Source organism: Pristis pectinata, chromosome 21, assembly GCF_009764475.1.
Source record: "Pristis pectinata isolate sPriPec2 chromosome 21, sPriPec2.1.pri, whole genome shotgun sequence".
NCBI classification, from domain to species: Eukaryota; Metazoa; Chordata; class Chondrichthyes; order Rhinopristiformes; family Pristidae; genus Pristis; species Pristis pectinata.
The window spans coordinates 35,041,342-35,065,059 of record NC_067425.1 but is presented as its reverse complement, the minus strand read 5'-3'; the positions used below and the strand labels follow the sequence as shown (position 1 = coordinate 35,065,059).

The window sequence follows — 23,718 nt, the reverse complement described above, 5'->3', positions numbered from 1 at the left end:
TTAACCAATTGGCGCCGAAAACCATGGTACTTAGGCAACTTTGGTCTCCACCCCATCACAGACCTTCCCTCTGTTCCTTCCAGTGTGACACTTCTCTACAACTTAAAACACACATTTTCCCCACTTTTTCCGGTCGTGATGAAGGGTCACAGCCTGCTTTTCTCCCCACAGATGCTATCTGACCAGCAGAGTGTTTCTGGGTTTCAGGGTCTTTGCATAAATAGACAAAACAATCGCCAAGATGGATGGATTGATAGCATAACACAAATGAGTATTATCTCAGAGGCATAACAGAGACTTATTTGCAAGGTAACCAAGGCTGTAAACTGAATATTCCTGGCTAAAGGATATTTCCAAATGATTGGATAACAGAAAGGTTTTGGTGGTGGGGGAGCTCTGAAAATAAAGACAGGATAGTGGTAATGATGGACATTGGCTCAGAAAATCAAGTAAAATCACTTGGTTGGAGATAAGAAAGAATCATTAATGGGAATAATCCAGAAGCTCTTGAATGGTGGCTATACCATGCAGCAGATTATGGGCAATTTTAATCTTCCAAAAAGATTAGCCAAATCAAGCTGGCCAATGTAGACTTCAGTTCATGGAATGCACTGGGTTTCCCTAGTGTTGCGAATCCAAATCAGGGGACAGGTTATTCAAGAGATCTCACAGTAAAGTATTCTTTGGGGAAGGAAGATCATAATAACACCAACTTCTCAAACTGAATAAGAGTGAAAAACTTGGTGTTCCAAAGCTAGGAGTTTTTAAACTTAGACATGAAAGGAGAGTTGGCGAAAGTGACTGAAAAACTAGATAAAGGTTTGACAGCGTCTAAGTACTAGCAGGTAACTGTACAATTTCATAATTCTTAATGATATTCAACATGGAATAAACATTTACAGGAAAGGGAATCCATTTATGACATAAGGATGGTAAAAGATTGAAAAGATTTTCACTGTACCTCGGTACAAGTGGCAATAATAAACCAATACCAAAAGAAAAGGCAGGGCTGAGAATTCAGAAGTTCAGAAACCAGCAAAAAAAAGAGATTAAATAACTGATGGAGAGAGAGAAAAACTAAGAGTAAATCTGCAATAAATAAAAATAGTAAGGACTTCTATAAATATTTAAAAAGTCCAGCCAAAGCAAGCACTGGTCCTTCAAGCAGAGACAAAATTCTGAGAGGCATAGATAGGGTAGACAGTCGAAGTCTCTCTCTCAGGGCAGAAATGTCAAATACTAGAGGGCATAGCCTAGAACTCACTGCCAGCGGAGGTGGTGGACACAGTCACAATAGCAATGTTGAAGAGGCATTTAGACAGATATGAACAGGTAGGGAATAAATGGGATACAGACTGTGCAGGCAGATGCAATTAGTTTAAATTGGCATCATGATCAGCATGGACTTCATGGGTGTATAATTAGCTGGGTTGGCAATGGATTTCAAATAAAAGACATTCAATAAGTCACAAGATTAATCCAAATGATCATTTATTATATCGTGGGTGATATATTAACACAGATAAAGGATTGGTTAATTGACAAAACAGCTAGGATGAATGGTAACTTCTTGGATGGCGAACTTTAACTAGCGAGGTATACAAAGGATCTGTGCTGGAGTCTCAGCTATTTAGAGTCTATTAGTTATCATAATGAATGGACTGTGTGTAGTGAATCCACATTTGCTGATACCACTTACTTCAGTGGAAAAGCGAAATGTGGAGGAAAAAACTTCAAAGGCATGTAGATAGGTTAAGTGAGATGACAGATGGAGTATAATATGGAAATATGTAGTAGGTCGAATAGAAAAACAGATTTAAAATGGTGAGAGACTAATGAATGCTATGCTAGTGAGACCTGGCTGTTCTGGTTCTGGAGAAAGTTAGAATGCTGGTACACCAAGTTATTAGGATGACAAATGGAACGTTAACTGTCATTGCAAGAGGGATAGAATACAAAAAGGTGGGAGGTTTTGCTACAACTGTACAGGGCTGTGTTGAGAGTTCACAGAGTACCATATACAGTTTGTCTCAATTAAAGGAAAGATGTATTGCTTTAGAGGCAGTGCAGAAGAGGTTGAATTCCAGAGTTTGATAATGTAGATGCTGTGAGCATGTTTCTAGGTTTCCCACTAGGGAAACAAGGGAGCACCATCTCAGGATAAAGGCTAAAAGGCGATGGAATTTATTCTCCCAGGGCAATGAGTCTTTGGAACTCTCCCCCCTACAGAGCTGTGGGTGCTCATTAAATAAATCCAAGGCAGAGATAGTTTTTTTTTTGCACAAGTGCCACAAAATTCAGAGGATCAGGCAGGACAGATCAGAACCAAAAGATCAGATCACTGAACAGTGAGCAGCAGGAACGGCTAATTCCTGCCCCTATGGTATAAAAGCAGAACCACCTATGGTATAGAACACATTGTCCATTAATGTTGTGCAAATATACAAACAGAACCATCCGCTTCAATTAACACTGCCAAACACTTCACACCAGTGAAATATACTGGAGCTCAAATTAAAACTCACCAATGGTGTTTGCGCATGGTGACTCCAAATTTGGAAATGCATTCGAAGCAGTTGGAACCATCACACCACGGAGGCTCCTTGGACAGCATGTCTGAAACAACATGTAAAAAAAAAATCAGGAACTGGGTGGTATCCAAGTCACTCTGTAGAACTCCCACGGGATTTCTGGATATGGGTCTAGAACAGATCCCTTCCCCCTGATTTGAACAAATTTTTTTATTAACACCTTTTGTCGATACCCAAGAATTTCAGAACTTAGTGAACATGACAATCTTCTGAAAATCAGGAAAATTGCAGACACTGTTAAACCAAGATAAAAACAGAATGCTGGAAAAATTCAGGTCAGGCAGCATCTTTGGAAAGTAACAGTTAACACTTCAGCTCTGGGACCCTTTGTCAGAACTGAGAAAGAGTTCCACATCCCAAAGATGGACTGGAAATTACTCCTGGGTGTTGGTAAGTGACAAAGGAATCACAGAGGACTTGATGGCCATGGGGACAGAACAAGTTGCAGGACTGTGAAGAAACATGGAGCGAGCCAATGGGACTGAAGGGATCGCTCTGCTGGGAGGTGACATGGACCCAGTGGGCCAAATGGTCTCCTAATGCTATAAAGCAATAATCAGGAGAATGCGTCCCTGTCCACATTTGACCCTACGCCATGAAAATTCACATACTGCGTGTGGCGTCATTGTTGAGGACTTGTGGTACCATTCCCTCTTGAATGTGCCACAGTGCTGCCACCTCTGGTGGGTCTATCCCCACTGCTGGATAGAGTTATCTCACAGGTTGTTACAGTTCTGTAGTATGACTCTTGCTTCACTACACCAAGACAGCTCTAATTTGACATGAATTGCAGGTTAGCAAGGATGACCAGATGAGCCTTTATGATATCCGAATCTAGAGTTCAAATCTCATATGGGTGTTACACCAGTTTATGATACAAACTCCAACAGACTGAAAGGAAACAAAAAAAATCAGGTAATCACATTCCTTTCCATTGATCATTCTACTCCAATTTTTAAAACTGCTGATCCATACACAAACTACCTGATCAAACTCAGCCTTGCGATGGGTGATACTTTACCTAGAAGCCGGAAGAGCAGCTGCTTTGTAGCCACCTGGTAATTAAATATGTTGACCCCCTGGTTGTTGTTGACACCCAGACGGGCTCCAGCTCGCACAATGGCTCTGCATAGGTTGGCGTTTCCCTTCATGTAGGCCAACAGCAAGACTGCCAAAGAAATAAGATATCTTTATTAGTCATACGTACATAGAAACACAGTGAAATGCATCTTTTGCGTAGTGTCCTGGGGGCAGCCCGCAAGTGTCACTACGCTTCCAGTGCCAACATAGCATGCCCATAACTTCCTAACCCATACGTCTTTGGAATGCGGGAGGAAACCAGAGCACCCAGAGGAAACCCACGCAGACATGGGGAGAACATACAAACTCCTTACAGACAGTGGCCAGAATTGAACCCAGGCTGCTAGCGCTGTAATAGTATTATGCTAACCGCTACACCACCTTGCCTAGCCTAAATGGGCCATAGGTTAAACCAAAACATCAACAGTTCAAAAATTTTATCTAGGATTTAACAAGGAAATAAAACAGTAGGAGCACTGGCACTTTTCCCCTCAAAAATGTAAAAGACCCAAGACTCAGTTCAGCCCGAGTTTGCATTCAAGTAGATTACACCAATCTGCATTAAACAACCACGTGTACGGGTCATGATCAGATGAAGTCAAACATTCATACAGCATGGAAACAGGCTCTTTGGCTCAAGACCACCATCAAGCACCCATTTAAGGTGGAAACGGGGCTATCCATCTGGCTGCTTTATCAGTGCCACTCAATGCAGAGCATTGATCAGCTCTGCAAGGGTTGATAAACAAACAAACTGAGCAATGGTTACAGATTAAAAACAAAAATGCACCCATCCAAAAGAAATTATGTAAAGCAAACAGAAGCCTGCTTCAGTAACCAGCCATGGAAATCCTGTACTTGAGTAGGGGAGATGTGCTGCTCACAGGTCCGCAAGGTATTTATATAATACAGCTGCAAATCACGGAGTCTACGGGTAATCAGGCAACAAGCACCAAAATCACTGGATGGACTTCAGCTTAATTTTGATTTCCATTTCATTCATTTGACCTCTGATTCATATTCCCACATTACATAAGGATGCTACTGTTTCCAACTGATCTTTCCCAACTGTATCCTTTTCCTCCATTGGTCACCCTCTGTTCTAGTTTTTCCCCCAAAGTGTTGATTCCTTTACAGACTACAAGACAGCAACCTCTAGGTTACCAAATAGACAACAGAATCAGAGGGTCAGAATGGCCAGGCCACCACCAACTTCAAGGGATCTGAGGGCAACTCCAGCTCTATGACTCCCTGAAGTTCTAACAATAAACTGGGAGGGAAAATGAAAAACAAGTCTGGTACTAGACAGTACCACTCCATTTAGAAATTTTGGAAACCTGAAAGAATGAATCACAGATATCTAAAACAAGATACAAAATCACAATACGCATGAAATACTGCAAAACTCTGATAATCTACTACCCAACTATTGGGAAACCCCGATGGTTTAGCATCTGGCTTACCAGGTGATGTTTGATGCACTCCCCTCTCAACCCACTGGGGCCCCAGTTCCTGTGCTCCATCTTACCTCACTGGGTTCACTCAAAATACTACTACATACCAGCTAAAAAAAATTAAAGTATGTTAGGGTACAAGGAATAATATTCAATAGTCCAGTAAATCTGCCAGTCCTGCACAGAAGCCCCCAGTGTGCCAGATTATCAGAATTTTACTGTAGCTGCACTCATTTTCCCTAGAGTTGATTTTACCAGTTTAAACACCTACCTGTGTTCCCTTCAGCATCTGGCTTATCCAGAGGGTAGTCAGACATACATTCCAAGAAGAGCTCAAAGATAGTTGCTGCATTCTCTTTCCCATAATGTCCCAGGACGTGCATAGGTGATTGTCCCCTGCAGAGGGAGGGGGTGGCGGCAAAAAAAGGTCAGAATGCAAATAGCAGCAACAAGTACAGAAGCTTGGAGGTTTGAGGCTGAAAGTTATTGCTGGCAATATTAGGTCAATGATTTTGTACAACTTCACCATCCACTTAAGTGAATTAGCATCTTGACAAAAACAGCAATTTAAAAACACTTTTTCATCTGTTCATAGTCATTCAAGACCTAATAGGACAAAAGTTGCGCATATTTTCAGACCATTCTACTCAGTTTTTTTTGTTCCTTGAAGGGATGTGGACATTGCTAGAGGATGTTAACATTTAGGGTGATGGATGGGGTGCTGATCAAGCAGGTTGCTTTCTCCTGGAAGGTGGTGTTTAGCAGAGTTTGATGGGTCCTACATTTTGTGAACAAGGTACAAGTGGGAAATGTTCCACATTGTCAGGTGGACGTACTGAAGCAGCCTGGTCAGATGTGCGCTTCATTCTGGAGCACAATCCATCAGCACCACAGCCAGGATGTTGACTACCTCTACATTATTCGTGACATCCAGTGCTCTCAGCCATTTCTCAATATCAAGTGGAACAGAATTAGTTGAATTCTGCATTGTGAGATAGCAGGGTCTTAAGTAGAAAGCCAGGACAGATAACCCACCAAGCATTTCCGAATGGTCATGAATGCCTCCAATATTGCTAAATTTGTCTTGCTGCACACTGCATTTGCTACTTAGCACGCATGTAATCCTTTGTTATTGATTCACCATGTTGGTGCCTCAATTTTAACTATCCTTTACAGCATGGTTTCCACAAGTGCCTTCACCAATCCATTAACAAGATACCTCATTACCACACAGCAATTGAATGGTTGTTAAAAATGTTATGCTCACAAGGAAGAGAAGTTAAAGGCTGTACTTCAGCTAAGTTGCTTAAGTAATGAAGTCACAGACATCTGAAATTGTATTAGGCTTGATGGAAGTGTGTCAACTGAAAAGGCAAAAGTGCACTAATTTTTCCCCAACATGCCTCCACCCAACTGATCATACCTCAGATTGAAAACTTCAGCATCGACACTGCATTCCGTTAGGAGAACACGCACTACATTGAGGCGGCCGTGCATAACTGCCAGGTGAAGAGCTGGGAAAAAAAATGTTAAAAAACAGATCAAACAGAAATGCTAACAGAAAGCATTAACACAAGCAGCCCCGTTGAGGTGGCAGCCAATACAAATTCTCTACAACTGCAACCTCACTGTGGTCTTTTCGCACATTATCAGGACTGCTTTCAAAAATTGTCCAACTTGAACTAAGTGCACATCCAGTGATCGAAATCAGAGTGAATTACTGGGCCCTGAAACTAGCAAAAAGCTGGAGAGCAAGTTATTTAAAGAGCTTTTACTCGCAAAAATCAGCAACTTGTACTAGCTTAAAGTTATCGGTAATAATTCATTAAAAGAAACAATAGAAGGGAATGGAAAATATTGGAAATCTGGCACTAATGATTAAACCACCATTGATTTATACTGGGGGAAGCTTCACTCTCATTTGAGATCTTTCAGTTTTCTCACCGACCATTCATCTCTTGCAGCCTCTACAAATTTCACCTTGAAGCCAAGGATAAGACTGCTGAAAATCTGGTTGAATGAGGATAGATTAGGTGAAGGGTCTTGATCCAAAATATCAACGGTCTATTTCTCTCCCCAGATGCTGCCTGGCCCACTGAGTTCCTCCAGCATTTTGTTTGTTGCTCCACAGTCCAGCATCTGCAGTCTCGTCTCTATCATAGATTACATGGTGCTGCAAACTTTTTTTTATTCATTCGCTGAATGGGGATCACTGGCAAGGCTGGTGATTATCTATGGAGGCAGCTAACCAATGGGTCTGCACTCAAATAGGCCCCAATTTCCTTCTCTGAAGGACATGAGTGAACCTGATACATTTTCACTGCAGTTCAATGGTTACAGAGTTTCAGTTATATTGCTGGCTTTTATTTGTTAGAAAAAAACAATTCCAGATTTAATTACTTTCGCTTAAATCCACCAGTGTCAATGGTGGGATTCAGAGTCATATTGCTAGATCAATAGCCCAGAACTTTGGCTGATCAGTAACTTCACCAGTTTTTAAGAATGAACCATCACTTGTTTTCAAGTACATCTTAAGTGACAGAGGTTATGGTTGAATAGTAAACATAGAAACAGAAAAACTACAGCACAATTCAGGCCCTTTGGCCCACAAAGCTGTCCCTACCCTAAAAATTACTAGGCTTACCCATAACCTTCTATTTTTCTCAGCTCCATGTACCTATCTAACAGTCTCTTGAAAGACCCTATCGTATCAGCCTCCACCACCTTTGCCGGCAGCCCATTCCACACACTCACCACCCTCTGAGTAAAAAAACTTACCCCTGACATCTCCTCTATACCTACTCCCCAGCACCTTAAACCTGTGTCCTCTTGTGGCCATTATTTCAGCCCTGGGGAAAAGCCTCTGACTATCTACTCGATCAATACCTCTCATCATCTTATACACTTCTATCAGGTCCCCCCTCATCCTCCGTCAACCTGCTTTCATAATGCATGCTCCGCATTCCAGGCAGCATCCTTGTACATCTCCTCTGCACCCTTTCTCTGGCTTCCACATCCTTCCTGTAGTGAGACCAGAACTGAGCACAATACTCCAAGTGGGGTCTGACCAGGGACCTATATAGCTGCAACAATACCTCTCGGCTCCTAAATTCAATTCCCCGATTGATGAAGGACAATACACCATATGGCTTCTTAACCACAGAGTCAACCTGTGCAGCCGCTTTGAGCGTCCTATGGATTCGGACCCCAAGATCCCCCTGATCCTCCACACTGCCAAGAGTCCTACCATTAATACTATATTCTGCCATCATATTTGACCTACCAAAATGAACCACTTCACACTTATCTGGGTTGAACTCCATCTGCCACTTCTCAGCCCAACTTTAAATCTCAACGAACTTAGAAATGTGGCCAAATTCAGAGCAGTATTTCCTTGTAAATGTTAGAGAGATTCAACAAGATAATAGTTCTCCCTCTTCTTTCTGCTCTGGCTTTCCAAGCATCCCTGATTTCATTCCGTCAAAGGCAATGTGCCTTCAGATGCCCAGGCCCTCGAATACTAAATCTTTCTCCTAGAGGATGACTCACTCTTTGACCAAGCTTCTGATCACGTACTATTAAGTGCCTGGGGAAATATTACAATGTAAAGGCTTTACTTTTACTATTATTGCTTCCTGCGTTGATGAGGTTATTTAAAAGACAGTGTTTAAAAGTGTGAGCTCACTATTGTCTATCTGAAATCATTCACTGCAAGGTCTCTTACCGTTGTTCCCATTCTCATCGACAGCAGCAAACTCCACACCATTCTCCAGCAACACGGAGCAGATAGTTGGCAGGTCCTGCTGAGCCGCAAGATGGAGGGCTGTCTGACGGTGTTTTGTCAGCTCGTTCACTTTAGCCCCCGCAAGCAGCTGGAACACAGGAAAAAGAACATTGGGGTGAGAGATTGCACATGATAATCAAATCCTGACTCCATTTAATTTGGTTGCAGATGAATAAAAAGGGACAATGTATGAACAAAGACTGCTCAGTACCAACAGTAAACACAGACATTTGACTGAATAATAAATGCTCTGAAATACAAGTACCCTTATAGTGCAGTTTCACAAGGACAAATGGGAGGCAGTAGCAAGGTGTCCTCCAGGTTGGGGCCACAAAGCAGCAACTGCAATGGCATTAGTAGTATGCCAGAAATAACTAGGGCAAGTTGTAGTACAAGTAATAGTCGAAGTCAGGGAATGGCAGGACACAGATAGAAAGTGGGGGAGCTGGGGGGAGAAAACATGAGAGAACTGGGTTACCAGGGTGTATTTCCGGAGTGGTATCCTCTTGTATTTAAATTCAAGAGTTTAAATACCACAATGTGTTAGGACTACATACAAACTAACCATAGTTTACAGATTTCCATTTCACCTTTCAAGATCTCTGGATGCTCCAAAATACTTTAGTCACTGATATTTTGAAGTGTAGAAACTGCCGTGCTGTAGGAAATGCAGAAACCAACTCAGACAGCCACCCAAACACAGCACAGTGATAAGCAGATAATCTTACTTATGTTGATGATATGTCGGTCAAAACAAAGGGACAATTTCCCCACACTTCAAGAAAAAACAGCAGGCAGCATACACTTCCTCGATTCTGGCATTCAGTAATCTTATATAAAGATCAACACATCTTTTGCCTTCCTAATTGTTTGTTGAACCTGTACATTAACTTTTAGTGATTTAGGTACAAGGACAGTAGTTTCATCTAAATGTAAAAACTGTTTATGTTTCTGTTTTTCTTGTGAATGCTTCTTATATGATGCCATGTACCTGTGATGCTGCTACAAGTAAGTTTTTCATTGTGCTTGTGCACATGACAATAAACTCCACTTTGAAATACCCACACCATCCAGTCACTCCATTTACAAACAAAAACTGTTCTCATCTTTCTTCTGAAGTTTCATTACATTTATACACCTGGCCCACGTCCCAATAGAAGTCAAACTGATAGTCTTCCAAGGAGTTTGTGACCTCCTCACCAAAATATACCAAGTAAATTTTTTTTAAAAAAAGAAGCAGATCTTAAGAAACTACTACGTGCATTCCCTGGAGTGCATTCAATGGTAAATGGTAAAATAAACCAAGAACAATGCCATAGGGAGGACAAGGATAACTCAGTGAATCCCATTGGTTGTATCAATTGCCTTACCAGATTCCGGACTATTATCTCAGATCCTGCTTGTACAGCCAGGTGTAACGGTGTGAGCTTGGATGAATCCTGGACTCGCGAGTTCACATTAGCCTGCACACTAATCAGGAATAGAACACTCTCGATGTCAGAGTTCTGCACAGCAATGTGAAGAAAGTTCCTCCCCTTGTTGTCAATCTGTTGAAGTACAAGGAAAGGAAGGTTTACCATAGCATATAACCAAATGAACTTCACACATGACACTGGAACTGTATCACAACAAGACTAATGTTAGGTTTACAACAAAAACTAGATGAGAACAAGATAATGCCAGATAGTTTTAATGCAAAATCTCCCATTGGACTAAACCTACAAGCACGAGTTCTACTATTACTTGAAATGCTTTTTCCCCCCCAATGGTGGTCAGGGACTAACTGCCTGAAAGGATGGGAGAGGTAGAAATCTTCACCAGTTAAATAGTGCTTGGATGTGCACTTGAGAACCATAGCCTTGCAGGGCTACAATGGAAGGTAGGCTTAGCTTTTTCGGATTGGCACAGACACAACGGGCTGAATCCTCCTGTGTCATAAACTTTGTCATTCTCTGAAGATTCTCAGTCAATGCAATAACCTAGAGTTCTCAGGTTACTGAATTTTTTTTTTTGAAGTGCAATATTGTTTCGTACAAACCTTTTGCCAACTTGCCCTTTTAAACATTTAAGAACTTTTATAACTTAATGAAAATTCCTTAAGTGTAAAAAGTACTTAATTGCTAAGGGTTTTTATTCTACATTAAGGCAAGTCAATACTAGGAACAAAACTGATGCTTTACTGACGTCAGCACCAGAAATAGAATTAAACTCACAAACGGAGACATTTCAAAGAGTTTTAGAGCCATTGAAAAACTTTACAAGTATAATCACTATTGCAAAGGATGACGTGCAGTCAGTCTATGCACAGCAAGAGATATTGAGTGAGGGACAAACATAGACCAGGACACAGTGGATACCTACAGTTCTTAAAAATTTCCATGGTATCCACCAGAATACAAGTATAACCACCCGAGGGAGCATTAGAAGCTTCAGCTTAACTTGGGTCTGAAGTCTCATTCTGAAGACAACACATCAAATAGTGCAAGCCCCAATATACACTAGAACGTCAACATAGATCTTTGTGCTTGCTAATTCCCAACAGCAGCATTAGATTTTGGTAGCACCAATCTATGTGGGATTTCTTAATGCAAAGAATGTGTGATGGAGTACAGCTTCCACAGAATGGGAGTTTGGTGAACTAGGGACAAGTGCTGCTTGGTATTCAAAATATGGGTTAGATGAAAATAACCATTTCATCCTTCACTCTGAAATAAGCACAGTGGGGGTAAAACAGACCGAAGGGGGAGCAAATAGATGTTTCCACATCCACAGATATCATTCCAGGATGGTATGGCATGTATAAGGAGTAAGAGAAGAGATTAAAGAGGACCTTAAAAAGCTGGTCATTTCCAGATTACTACTGGTGGCAGGCATCATAATGCAGGACTAGGAAGATAATGCAAATTAATGTGGCTGAAGAGTGCAGGAAAGAGGGCTTTAGACTATAGGGGAATTAGCGAATGTTCCAATGTTCTGTGGCAGAGAGACCTGTATAAACAAAACAGGCTGCATCTCAGCAGGATCTCAGATTAACATCCTTGCAGGGAAAGTTGGATAATGCTGTTGGAGGGTTTATACCAGCTTGGCAGGAAGGAACTAGCAGCAGTTTCAGATGGGAGAGTCACACAAAAATGGATGTGGAAGTCCACGTTTAATAAACAAGCCTGCAAATCAAAGCCATGGGTTTGAGAAAAAGTCTGGGGGAAAAAAATTATTTTGGCAGAGCTTGTTTATGCTTTAATGCCAAATGTCTTGGGAATAAAGGCAAGGAACCAAGGGCACTGATAAACATTTGGGAGCAAAACAGTAGTCATTATTGAAACATGGCTTAAAGGCAGGCAAGAAACACAGCTGCCATTCCTGGTTTTGGTTTCTTTTTAAAAGAAAGGATAGACGCCAAATAAAATCAGAGGTGGTATCCCAATGTTGGTCAAGAAAATATCAGATGTAAGGAAGACCAATCAACAAATGAGGCCACAGCAGATGAACTGAGAAACAAAAGATCCAATTAGATTCAGTGTTTACCAGAGGCTCCCTGATAGTCAGGAAGGGAGAAAGAAAAGCAACCATAGAGGCAAATTTCTGCAAACTGCACAAGTGATGCTTGGTGATTTCAGTTACCCTAACATTAACTGGGACAGGGCTAGAGTAGAAGGATCAGGATTCTTAAAACGTGAAGAAAGATCTTGTGTTTAAGTAGTAATCCCAAAGAGATATGGCAGTACTAGATAACATGAAACTGAACAAGTGGAAAAAAGGTAAAGGGAGCATATGGCGGCAACAATCACTTCAGTTAAAGTTGACATGCTATGCTAAAGGGCAGGCACGACAGCACAGCGGTTAGCCTAACGCTTCACAGGGCCAGAGACCCGGGTTCAAATCTGGCCACTGTCTGTAAGGAGTTTGTACGTTCTCCCCGTGTCTGCATGGGTTTCCTCCGGGTGATCCGGTTTCCTCCCACGTTCCAAAGACTTACGGGTTAGGAAGTTGTGGGCATGATATGTTGGTGCCAGAAGCGTGGCAACACTTGCGGGATGCCCCCAGAACGCCACGCAAAGATGTATTTCACTGTTTCGATGTACACGCGACTAATAAAGATATCTTAAACATTTTAAATTGGGGCGAGGTCAATTTCACAAGACAGTTCATTTAACAAAACTGGACTAGGAAACAGCAATTTGAAAACAAATCACAGCAGTGGGAAACATTCAAGAAAATAGTGAGGATTCAGAACAAATATCCATTAACGTGGACATTGAGGAACAAATAGGCAGGATAAAGCAATAACAAAAACTGGTGACAGACACCAAGAGATCAATACTGAAAAAAAGTGCTGGAGAAGTATGCTGAAATTAAAACATGAAATTTAAAAGGCAAAGAGGATGTATGAACAAGTGCGAGCAGGAAAAACCCTAAAGATATTGCATGAATACACAAGTGAAAGACAATTAGAAGGGGGAGAGTAAGTCCAATTAAAGATCAAAACAGCACTGTGAAAGTGGAAAACATGTATAGTCTGAATGATACTCTGCATCTGTGCACAAGGGGCAGATACAGAGTACCTTAACCAGAGTGGCAGATGCAAAGGGATTATATAAACATCGACATGGAGGAAGAATGTGATGTGCTGGAAATCATCAACAGGGGAGAGGACATATAAAGATGCCAGAGCCCTTGCTAAGTGGATAAATCATCAGATCCCAATAAAATGTGTACCAAACTTTTAAGAGGGAAGAAACCATGCAAGCTCCGGGCTACAGGCATGGTACCAGAGAAGTGGGAGGATGATATGACATTGTAGTTTTAAAAGAGGAAAGGATAGTCCACAGGTTAATCTGACATTGGTGCCGGGTAAATAATTGGAAAATAATCTAGGGGATAGCTTAAAATCAGCATTCAGGGAGGCAGGGGTTAATCAAGGACAGTTGGCATCCATTTGTTAAAAGACCACATGATAAATCAACTGAATTTAAGGTTAACAGAGTTCATAAGGAAACGCATTTAACCGAATGGGTTTTAGCAAAGTGACAAAGTCCCATGTGGCTAGATCACAAACCTGATCCAAGGGGAAGCAGCGACTTGGATTAAAAATTAGCTCACAGGCAGAAAGCAAAGGCTAATGATTGAAAATAATTTTTAGTGACCAGGAGGTGGCGTTCAATATTTTAGTGTTTATGATTCATACAAGTTGTACGGACTTAAACGTATGGGATACAAGTGGGTCTTGTAATACCAAAACGAGCAGTGCAGTTGATAGTGAGGAAGAAAATTGAGAGGCTACAGGAAGTTGCCAATGGACTGATCAGTCGGCACATTCGTGGCTAATGCAATTCAATGGAGACAATTTACAGAAGGTAAACAAGGTAAGGGAATACATGATAAAGTGTATTAAGAAGTTGAGGGCCAGAGGATTTTGTAGTACATGTAGCTACCAATGACATAGGTAGAAGGGATGAGGTGTTGCAACACAAGGGAGCTAGGTCGCCATTTAAGAGCAGGAGCAGAAAGGTTGTAACCTCTGGATTGCTTCCAGTGCCAAAAGCTAATGTATACAGGAATAGGACGATAGGTCAGATGATTGTGTGGGCGAAGAGATGGTGCAGGAGGATGGGCTTTAAGTTTCTGGATCACCAGGGCCATTTCTGGGGAAGGTGGTACCTGTACAAATGGAACAAGTTGCACTTTAACCAGAGTGGGACTGAGATCCTTGCTGGGAGGTTTGCTAGCGCTGTTGGGGAAGGTTTAAACTGAGTCCACAGGGAAAGGCGGCTCGGAGTAGTTGTTCAGACTGAGGGGTACAATCAAAGGACAAATAGTTAGATCATCTAGCAGGCAGGACAAGCAAGGAAGTGCATATCAAGGGAGTTCAAAGCTAAATTGCATCTATTATAGTGCAAGTATCACTAGTGAAGTAGATAATTAGTGAACCTGTAATTAAAACAGGGGTCCACAATATTGCTGTCATCACTGACCTCCCAACAGTCAACAGGAGGCAGAGGAATATGTGCAAGACAGTTAGAGAGGTGCAAAGGTTATTATACTGGGGAATTTTAGAGATTTAGAGGGGATACGAGGGGGACCATCATCCAGGGAGAGTGACGTACCTGGAATGCACAGCCTGAGAGAGTGGTTGAAGCTGGGTTGCTGACAGCATTTAAGTGGCCAGACGAGCACTTGAATGAAAGGCTAAGGACCAAATTCTGGGAGGAGATGGGATTAATAGAGAAGGGTGCCCCCTGGTTGGCATGGACAACTTGGGTTGGGGCAGGTAGCTATGGCTGCCAAGGCAACATATGGGATACTTGGCTGTACCAGCCTGGAATAGGGTTATAGTAGTGGGGGGTTTTGACTTTCCCAATATTGATTAGGATTGTCCGAGTGAAAGGGTCTTAAATTGGGTATCTAAGAAAAGTTTGAGGCAAGGTAGATAGCCCTAGAGACAGAACAGTATTTGACCTCATCACAGGAAGCCAAACTGGGTAGGTGGAAGTATTGGTGGGTCAGATGTGGGTATATCCAGCTTTGACTTGCCAGAGCCCAGACACCTTACGTAACTGGGCTAAGGGCTGGATATACATTGTGATAAAGCTGAAGGACCAGATGCAATCATTCCTGAAGCTTGATTTCATTAAAAACACACCTGAAGTTTTAAATTAGTGTTTGTAATTTACTTCAGTTAAATGTGTTTGCAAGAATTTAGAATTATTGTTTTTTTTGGCTGTTTCTAAATGTGCCTGATCAGAGATTGGAAAAGCTTTAACTAACACAAACTGTCAGAAGGCTGTCAGGTCAGTCTGTCTTCAGGGATTTAGTTTCCTTCACAGTAGCTTGGTCACCACTCGCTGACCTCTTCACATTGTGGGAACACAAAGTACAAGGCGAGGAGTACACTGGGAGTGGTGTGGCCACAGGGCAAGCATTGAGGGTGAACTTGAAGCTGGGGTTAGATTGCACTGGGTATGGTCCATCAGCCAGGCCACAGCCAGAGTACTGCGTCTATTCTGGTCGACACTTCACAAAAGATGTGCTAGAAAGGGAGCAGGATAGATGAATGAAGATGTAGCTCAATCTCCAGCCCTGACAACAAGTAGAAACCATCTACTCTGGTGTCATTTTCCATGGAACAGAATATACTGAGGGGAGAATAAAGTAAGGTGCATGAAGCAAGCACAGACAGGGTGAAGGTAGGATCTATCTGCTGCAGCAGGAAGGACAAGGGCAGAAGTCTGGAATTCACTTCCTGAAAGGGTGGAGGTGGAAAGGCACACGCTATTAAAAATACCTGGACAACTGTATGGAGAAGCATTCCTCAAGGGGACTCACTAGATAATTGAACACTATCGGGTTAATTCTGCAGCCCACACTCTTCTATGGTGAGGCACAATGCCAGAAGCCACATCTTGCAAAGCTTCCTGATTTACAGATCTAAATGAAGGACACTTACAAGCTATAGATCTCCAACCAGGCTGGCCAAACTTGTACAGACAAGGGACTGCAGATGCTGGAATCTGGAGCAACAAAGTCAGCCCCTGATGTTGTGGCTCAGGATTGGGGAAGGGTGGGGAGAGAAGGCACACAGGAATGTTGTTTTCCAGATTGCTTGCACAGACAAGGGCCTTGTTTTTCTAAGTGTGCAAAGTAGGAAGTACACATGCTCAATGTGAGCACTCCTATTGATCTTGCAGTCATAATGGCAAACCACCTCTGTTCAACCAGAGGGTGCCTTAATCCCTATCTCACAAGTACTTCTCTACCGAACCTATTGCTGTGACGTGATAAAACTGACGTGGCTTAATTGTTCAAGTGCAGATTTTGTACTATAGTCATGTGTGCATTGGAATGTGACCACTTAATGTTCATTAGTTGCATGCGTCTTAAGAGGCTTCAAATTTAAATGCAATTACAGGGTTTGAAAGGAATGGCTCAACAGTCACACTCTTACTGCGCTTAAGAAACAGACTGGTACAATGCACCTAACATACAATAATTCCTTTCAATTAGCTTGGACAACAAACAAGTTCAGCAGGATGAAGTTTGATAATACACCCATACATTTTGGATCTAATTGCTCCAGTTCACACTTCCAACCTGAGCATTAACCTCACTGAACAACTCTAACCCATTTCTTTCTGGAAATACAAAGCTATCTGAGCCTTAAAGGCATTTGTGTGATGGCGATTCCCATGCTCTTGCCTGTTCAGCTGCTCCTGGCTCTCGTTTGAGGATCGACTCTGCAGCCTTGTTGTTCTTGTAGGTCATTGCGCAGGCAAAGGGCGTCAGACCCTGGCGATCCCGCATGTTTAACCGGATGTCAGGATGCGAGATCAGAAGCTGAATTATAACACTGTGCTGGTTGCTAATGGCAACGTGGATTGGAGTTCTTCCCTCAGAATCCTTGTAAAAGGTAAAAGAAACATTAAGTACGACTCACCCACCACAGTAGAATTGTACGAACAGCATTTACAGCAGTTCCCTGCAAATTTCAGAAACCACTTCCATGACTCAAGATACCACTCCACCCCAATTACAAGAAATCCCTGTCGATATATTTACATAAATGATACAAGATCCGATTACAGGTCCTCCCCAGGTTGTGAACACCCAACTTATAGGCATCCCATTCATACAAACAAGCATTTGGGAGACCAGTGGGATGGATAGGGATGAATTTGCCAGCTGTGGACACCTTCTGCCGGGTGGGAATGGGGCACTCCTGTATGCTTTCTCTCCCCACCTCCCCATTCCCTAGTCACAACAAGCAGAGGCTGGGTGGAGCCGAGCCGAGCCGGGAGTGCTGAGCAGACTGACTCGGTCACATACTGAGTCAGTGAGGTCAGCTGGCAGCTGCTCTTCCCACTCTCCTGCCACAGCTGTTTCTGTGATCCTCTCCCCCACAATGTTTTTGTTCATTTCCAACTTATGAACTGTTTAGGTTCCAAAACGTTCACAGGAATGGAACTCTATTTGTAACCTGGAGACTGTCTATAAAGTGATTTCTAAATACTAAACTCTAGTGCAGTACAGTACTACATACTACAACACTGGCTTTCAGCTGGGGAATTCTTTGGCCCAGGTGCCAGCCTGTTGATACAATGTCCAAATGGTCATTCCAATCCCACTTTTTAAAACAGTTCCACCAAAGGTTGATACTATAGTGATTAACTTAAACTAATGTCCAGCAGCCTTGTCTTCTGATCCAGAAACAGAGTTTGCATCACACAATGTACTCTATTTGAATTCAAGTAATACTTATTGAACAGGAAGTTAGCATCAGTTAGTGACTGTGACATTCAGCTGGCTGTAAAACCCATCTTGTTCATTGTTGTCCTTCAGCAACAGAAATCTATATCCTTGCCCATCCTGAACTATGGGCGACTCCAAACCCAGCAACGTGGTCAACTCAAATTCTCTCTGAAAAATCATGGGGGCATTAGGGGGCATGCAATGTCAGCTTGGCCAGTATGAATGTATATCTTACAAGGAATCAAAAGGCAACAAAACCTTCCTATTTAATTTGGTGCACCTCACTAAACTTCACATTATTTAATACTTCAGAGCCAAAACAAAAAAGTAAATTTGCATGACATTCAACAGATCAGGCAGCATCTAGAGAGGGAAAAATCAAAGTTAACATTTCAGGTACTCAGAAGAGTTCTAATGAAAAGTCTTTGACCTGAAAGGGGAACTCTCTCTATACTGTCCTTCTTGCTGAATGATTCTAGCATCAACAGCATTTTCTTCAGAGCTTAGTTCTGTCTTTATTAAATATTCATCAAAGGTGCTCTCTCCAGCACAGGCTACCACACAAGGGTAAGAACATTCCTCTTTCTAACAGAGGCACTGAAGATAGGTCACTCAGACCGGTGTCCAAAACTCAGTTTTCACTGATATATAAACCAGAAAATTTAAGAATTTCCTTCACTCTAGGTTATTATCTGACATCCTACATCAGATATTCCTTAAGTATATGACCCACGATGTAATTAATAGAAAATGTTACCAAATTGAGAGGGAAAAGTTGGATAAAAACTTATCACGAAACAAATAAGCTTCAGTACATTGCTTTTCCTTTTCACTCTTCCCACCACTGGCCCATTTGGCTCCCTGACCCTTACTCTTTGCCCATTCTCCTGGTCCACTCTTCCACTACTTAAACCAGATAACACTATGACAATGCAAGGGAAGAGATGGCAAAGTACATAATATTTAAAACCAAAGTTCTAAAATAAAATGCAACGGTTTTTGGACTGAATCATTCACTCTGCCACTGACCTGGGTATTCACATTGGCACCAAACTCCAGAAGGCACTGCACCACTTCCTCAAGGCCCCAGCTTGCTGCCATGTGCAACGGTGTCTGACCGTCACGGGCCTCCTCATCACCCTCACCATTGGGCCCTGGTCGTCTCGGACTGTTTCCGTCACATCCACTGTCAATTAAAGAGCAATAGCGAATAACTGATTGGGGACTTTCTGATTTCTTTTGTCTAATATTGAATCATTCCATCTTTAATTTTCATGACTAAAGGAGAAACTTTTAAGGTTAAAGCTATTAATCTGTTTACACATTTTAGGCACCGTTTATTGTGGCTTTTCCAATTTTCAAAGATGGAGAACATTTTGACATTAAATCTGCAAGAAAACTGCATTAGTATTTCAAAATTGGGCATTATGCAATACTTGCTTTGACTTACATTGCGATGGAATTTTGTACTATTTACATTGCGATGGAATTTTGTACTATTTTGAGAGAAACTCAAATCACTAAACAAAGAAAACTGCTTTTCCTCAGTCACGTCAGGTGTTTGCAAACAGATGTATTTGTAGGTTAACTCAAAGCTGGCAGTGATGAACTGTCAAAATAACCAGCTGGGTAGCAATGTTTATTAATTCATTAAATTCAAGAACCGCCTGCGAAAAGATCCTGAGCATCACTTTCCCTCTCAATCAAAGAATAACGAAGGCTACTCTAAAGATTGGAGGTTACTTGGTGTAGAAAAGTCATATTGCATTATAATAAGAAATTGGTGTGTTAAAAGTACATTAGACCGATACACAAAACTTAAGTTCCCTTCAAAGAAAACCACTATTTCAAGCAGCTTTCATTAGACCACAAGATACAGGAGCAGAGTTAGGCCATTCGGCCCATTGAGCCTGCTCCTCCATTCAATCACAGCTGATTTTTTTTTAATAAAACCACCCCGTTCTCCTGCCTTCTCCCCATAACCCCCTTACCAATCAAGAACCTATCTCTGCCTTAAATACATCCAATGACTTGGCCTCTACAGCCCCTCGTGGCAATGAATTCCATAGACTCACCACCCTCTGGCTAAAGAAATTCCTCCTCATCTCTGTTCAACAGGAACATCCTTTTATTCTGAGGCTGTGCCCTCTGATCCTAGACTCTGCTACTAATGGAAATATCCTCTCCACGTCTACTCTATCCAGGCCTTTCAGTATTCAGTAGGTTTCAATGAGATTCCACCCCCCCGCTAATCCTTCTAACCTTCGAGTACAGGCCCAGAGACATCAAGTGTTCCTCATACATTAAGCTCTTCATTCTTAGGATCATTCTTATGAACCTCCTCTGGACACTCTCCAGGGCCAGCATATCCTTCCTTAGATATGGGGCCCAAAATTGCTCACAATATTCCAAATGCAGTCTGACCAATGTCTTATAAAGTCTCAGCACTACATCCTTGCTTTTGTATTCTAGATCTTTTGAAATGAAGGCTAACATTGCATTTGCCTTCTTTACTAACGACTCAACCTGCAAGTTAACCTTGAGGGAATCCTGAACTAGGACTCCCAAGTTTCTTTGCACCTCTGATTTCTGAATTCTTTCCCCATTTAGAAAACAGTCTACACCTTTATACTTCCTACCAAAGTGCATAACCCCACATTTCCCTACACTGTATTCCATCTGCCACTTCTTTGACCATTCTCCCAACCTGTCCAAGTCCTCCTGCAGACTCCATGCCTCTGCAACACTACCTGCCCTTCCACCCATATCTGTATCATCTGCAAACTTGGCCACAATGCCATCAGTTCCTTCATCCAGATCACTAAATGTATAAAGTGAGAAGTTGTGGTTCCAACACTGACCTCTGCAGAACTCTAGTCACCGGCAGCCATCCTGTAAAAGGACCCCTTGATCCCCACCCTGACTTCTGCCAGTCAGCCAATCTCCTCTCCATGCTAGTATCTTGCCTCTAACACCATGGGCTCTCATCTTGTTTAATAGCCTCATGTGCAACACCTTGTCAAAGGCCTTCTGAAAATCCAAGTAAATGTTGTTGACTGACTCTCCTTTGTCCAACTTACTTGTTACCTCAAAGAATTCTAACAGATTTGTCAGGCAAGATCTTCCCTAAATGAAACCATGCTGACTTCACCCTATTGTGTCATGTGCTTCCAAGTACTTTGAACTTTCAGCCTTAATAATGGACTGTTAAATTTTACCAACCACCGAGGTCAGGGTAACCGACCTATAATTTCCTCTTTCACCTCCCTCTTCTTCAACAGTTTGCGATTTTCCAGTCCTCTGGGACCATCCCTGACTCCAGTGATACTTGAAAGATCACTACTAATGCCTCCACAATTTCTTCAGCTACCCCTTCCAGAACTCTGGGAACCTGGTCCACCTGGTCCAGGTCTTTTATCCACCTTCAGGCCTTCCAGCTTCTTCAGCACTGTAATGGCCACTACACTCACCTCTGCATCGTGACTCTTGAATTTCTGGCATGTTACTGGTGTCTTCCATTGAAGACTAACACAAAATACTTATTCAGTTCCTCCACCATTTCTTTGTTCCCCATTACTTCTCCAGCATCATTTTCCAGCAGTCCAACGTCCATTCTTGCCTCTCTCTTATCCTTTGCCTAAAAAAATTTCTGCAATCTATTATTGGCTAGTTTACCCTTATAGTTTATCTTCTTCTCCCTTACAGCTTTTTTTTTTAAAAAGGAAATTTAAAGAATGTCATGCAATTTTGAAGGCAGGCATTTTAAGATATCCCAATATATACAATACCTGCGGATGAGGAAGCAGCCAGAATTTTCGTTATTTTCATCGATGGCTCGGTGTAACAAAGTCTGTAGACATCCACCAGGTCCGGTACCCCAACATGTTGCATCACAGCCGTGTCTCACCTGAAATTTAGGGCCATTTCCAGCTTAGGATAAAGTTTGCCACATAGCAATTAGAAATACATGCAGCAAAACTCAGTATTGGAAGCTGTTCAGCAAAGGGAGTCTATCCTAGTGATAGCCAACAACTGTAACAGCTGACCAGAGGCTGATATCAAAGCTTTCAATTCCTTTTTGTACAATATTGAACCATTCCTTCTCTTTACAACACCAGGCAGATCAGCTCTGATCATCAGGCATTCACCATCAGCAGCACTTGTCTCACCTGGATTCTCCTGCCTATCGCAGACATTCCCTTCGTTCTCCCAATCACCACCCTTATTTGTAACTTAAAACATGCCCATTTTCACTTTTCTTCCCGTTCTGATTAAAAGTCATCAATCCAAAACACCAACTCCGTTCCTCTTTCCAGAAACACCTCTGGCTGTGTTGTGGTTATTCCAACATCTGCAATTATTTGCTTTTTTAAAAATTAGTTACACCATCCTTAATTACAGACTGTCATGACAAAGCTGCTCGGCTAACTGGTCTATAATTGCACAAGTTTTCTCTCTCTCCTTTCTTCAATAGCAGGGTGATCATAGCATTTTCCAATCTAAAGGAACATCTCCTGAATTGAGAGAACTTGGGAAGATTAGAGTTGGGGCATCTTCAATGTCTTCACCTACCTCCTTTAGAACACTGGATAGAAACCATCTGATCATATGGATTCACTCTTTAAACTCACTGTTATCCTGCTTACATTAATTTTAACAAGATCCTAGGCATGCTTAAAAACATTTTCTTATGTTTTCCTTTACCTCTACTGGAAAATGATCATTCAACATGCTCATCATATTCATTTAACATATTCACATTGTGTTAAGGGACCTACAGGGCTCCTGACCATTCATGTTTTCTTCTTCCCATTCCTCTTTTTACACTCAGTTTTTACTTGTCTTATTGACAAACCTTTAATGCATCACATAATTCGACCTCAACTACATCTAGAACCTTTCCAGCACTTTTTTTTTTAAACTATAGATTTCCAACATCTGCAAATTTTTCAATTTCCAAAATCTTGCAAATTTTTTTTTAAATTTTATTTATAGCGTGGTAACAGGCTCTTCCGGCCCAACAAGTCCACACCGCCCATTTTAAACCCAAATTAACCTACCTGTACGTCTTTGCAATGTGGGAGGAAACCGGAGCATCTGGAGGAAACCCACGCAGACACGGGAGAACGTACAAACTCCTTACAGACAGCGACCGGAATCGAACCCCGATCACTGGCGCGGTAATCGTATCAAGCTAACCACTACGTTACTGTGCCACCCATTTCAATTTCCAAAATCTTTTCAGTTTCCAAAATCTTTGTTCAATTGATTTTCAATTTCCAAAATCTTTCAACAGGTCTCCCTTTTGATTATCTGAACACAACGATTGCTATTAGACAAATATCCATGCACCATTAGAACTAAAGCCCGCACTTTATTCAATAAATTTGATACAACTCGCTCCCTTGTTGATTCTAGATAAAACTGTTTCAGTATAGCTTTCTGCAAGTGTTCCAGAAATCCACTGCCTTTTAGACAAGAGCTTGTGCACTTATCCTAATTTGATGCAGTCAAAATCTTCCACAAAAATCACCCTGCCTTGAAAACATAAATTAGCCAAGTATGT

At 41.8% G+C, this 23,718-nt stretch overlaps 1 protein-coding gene across 1 annotated transcript in view; it reads right to left on the bottom strand.

Moving 5' to 3' along the window:
- Positions 1 to 23,718, bottom strand: part of ankfy1 (ankyrin repeat and FYVE domain containing 1) — a 70,494-nt gene that overhangs the window by 6,875 nt on the left and 39,901 nt on the right. Inside the window, exons 16-24 of the mRNA XM_052035668.1 lie at positions 21,941 to 22,059; positions 19,182 to 19,338; positions 17,103 to 17,303; positions 10,280 to 10,456; positions 8,850 to 8,997; positions 6,549 to 6,639; positions 5,397 to 5,521; positions 3,613 to 3,759; positions 2,526 to 2,616 (exon numbers count right to left, since the gene is read on the bottom strand). Of these exons, the coding sequence (XP_051891628.1) occupies positions 2,526 to 2,616; positions 3,613 to 3,759; positions 5,397 to 5,521; positions 6,549 to 6,639; positions 8,850 to 8,997; positions 10,280 to 10,456; positions 17,103 to 17,303; positions 19,182 to 19,338; positions 21,941 to 22,059 (1,256 nt within the window). The remainder of the gene's footprint in view (positions 1 to 2,525; positions 2,617 to 3,612; positions 3,760 to 5,396; positions 5,522 to 6,548; positions 6,640 to 8,849; positions 8,998 to 10,279; positions 10,457 to 17,102; positions 17,304 to 19,181; positions 19,339 to 21,940; positions 22,060 to 23,718) is intronic.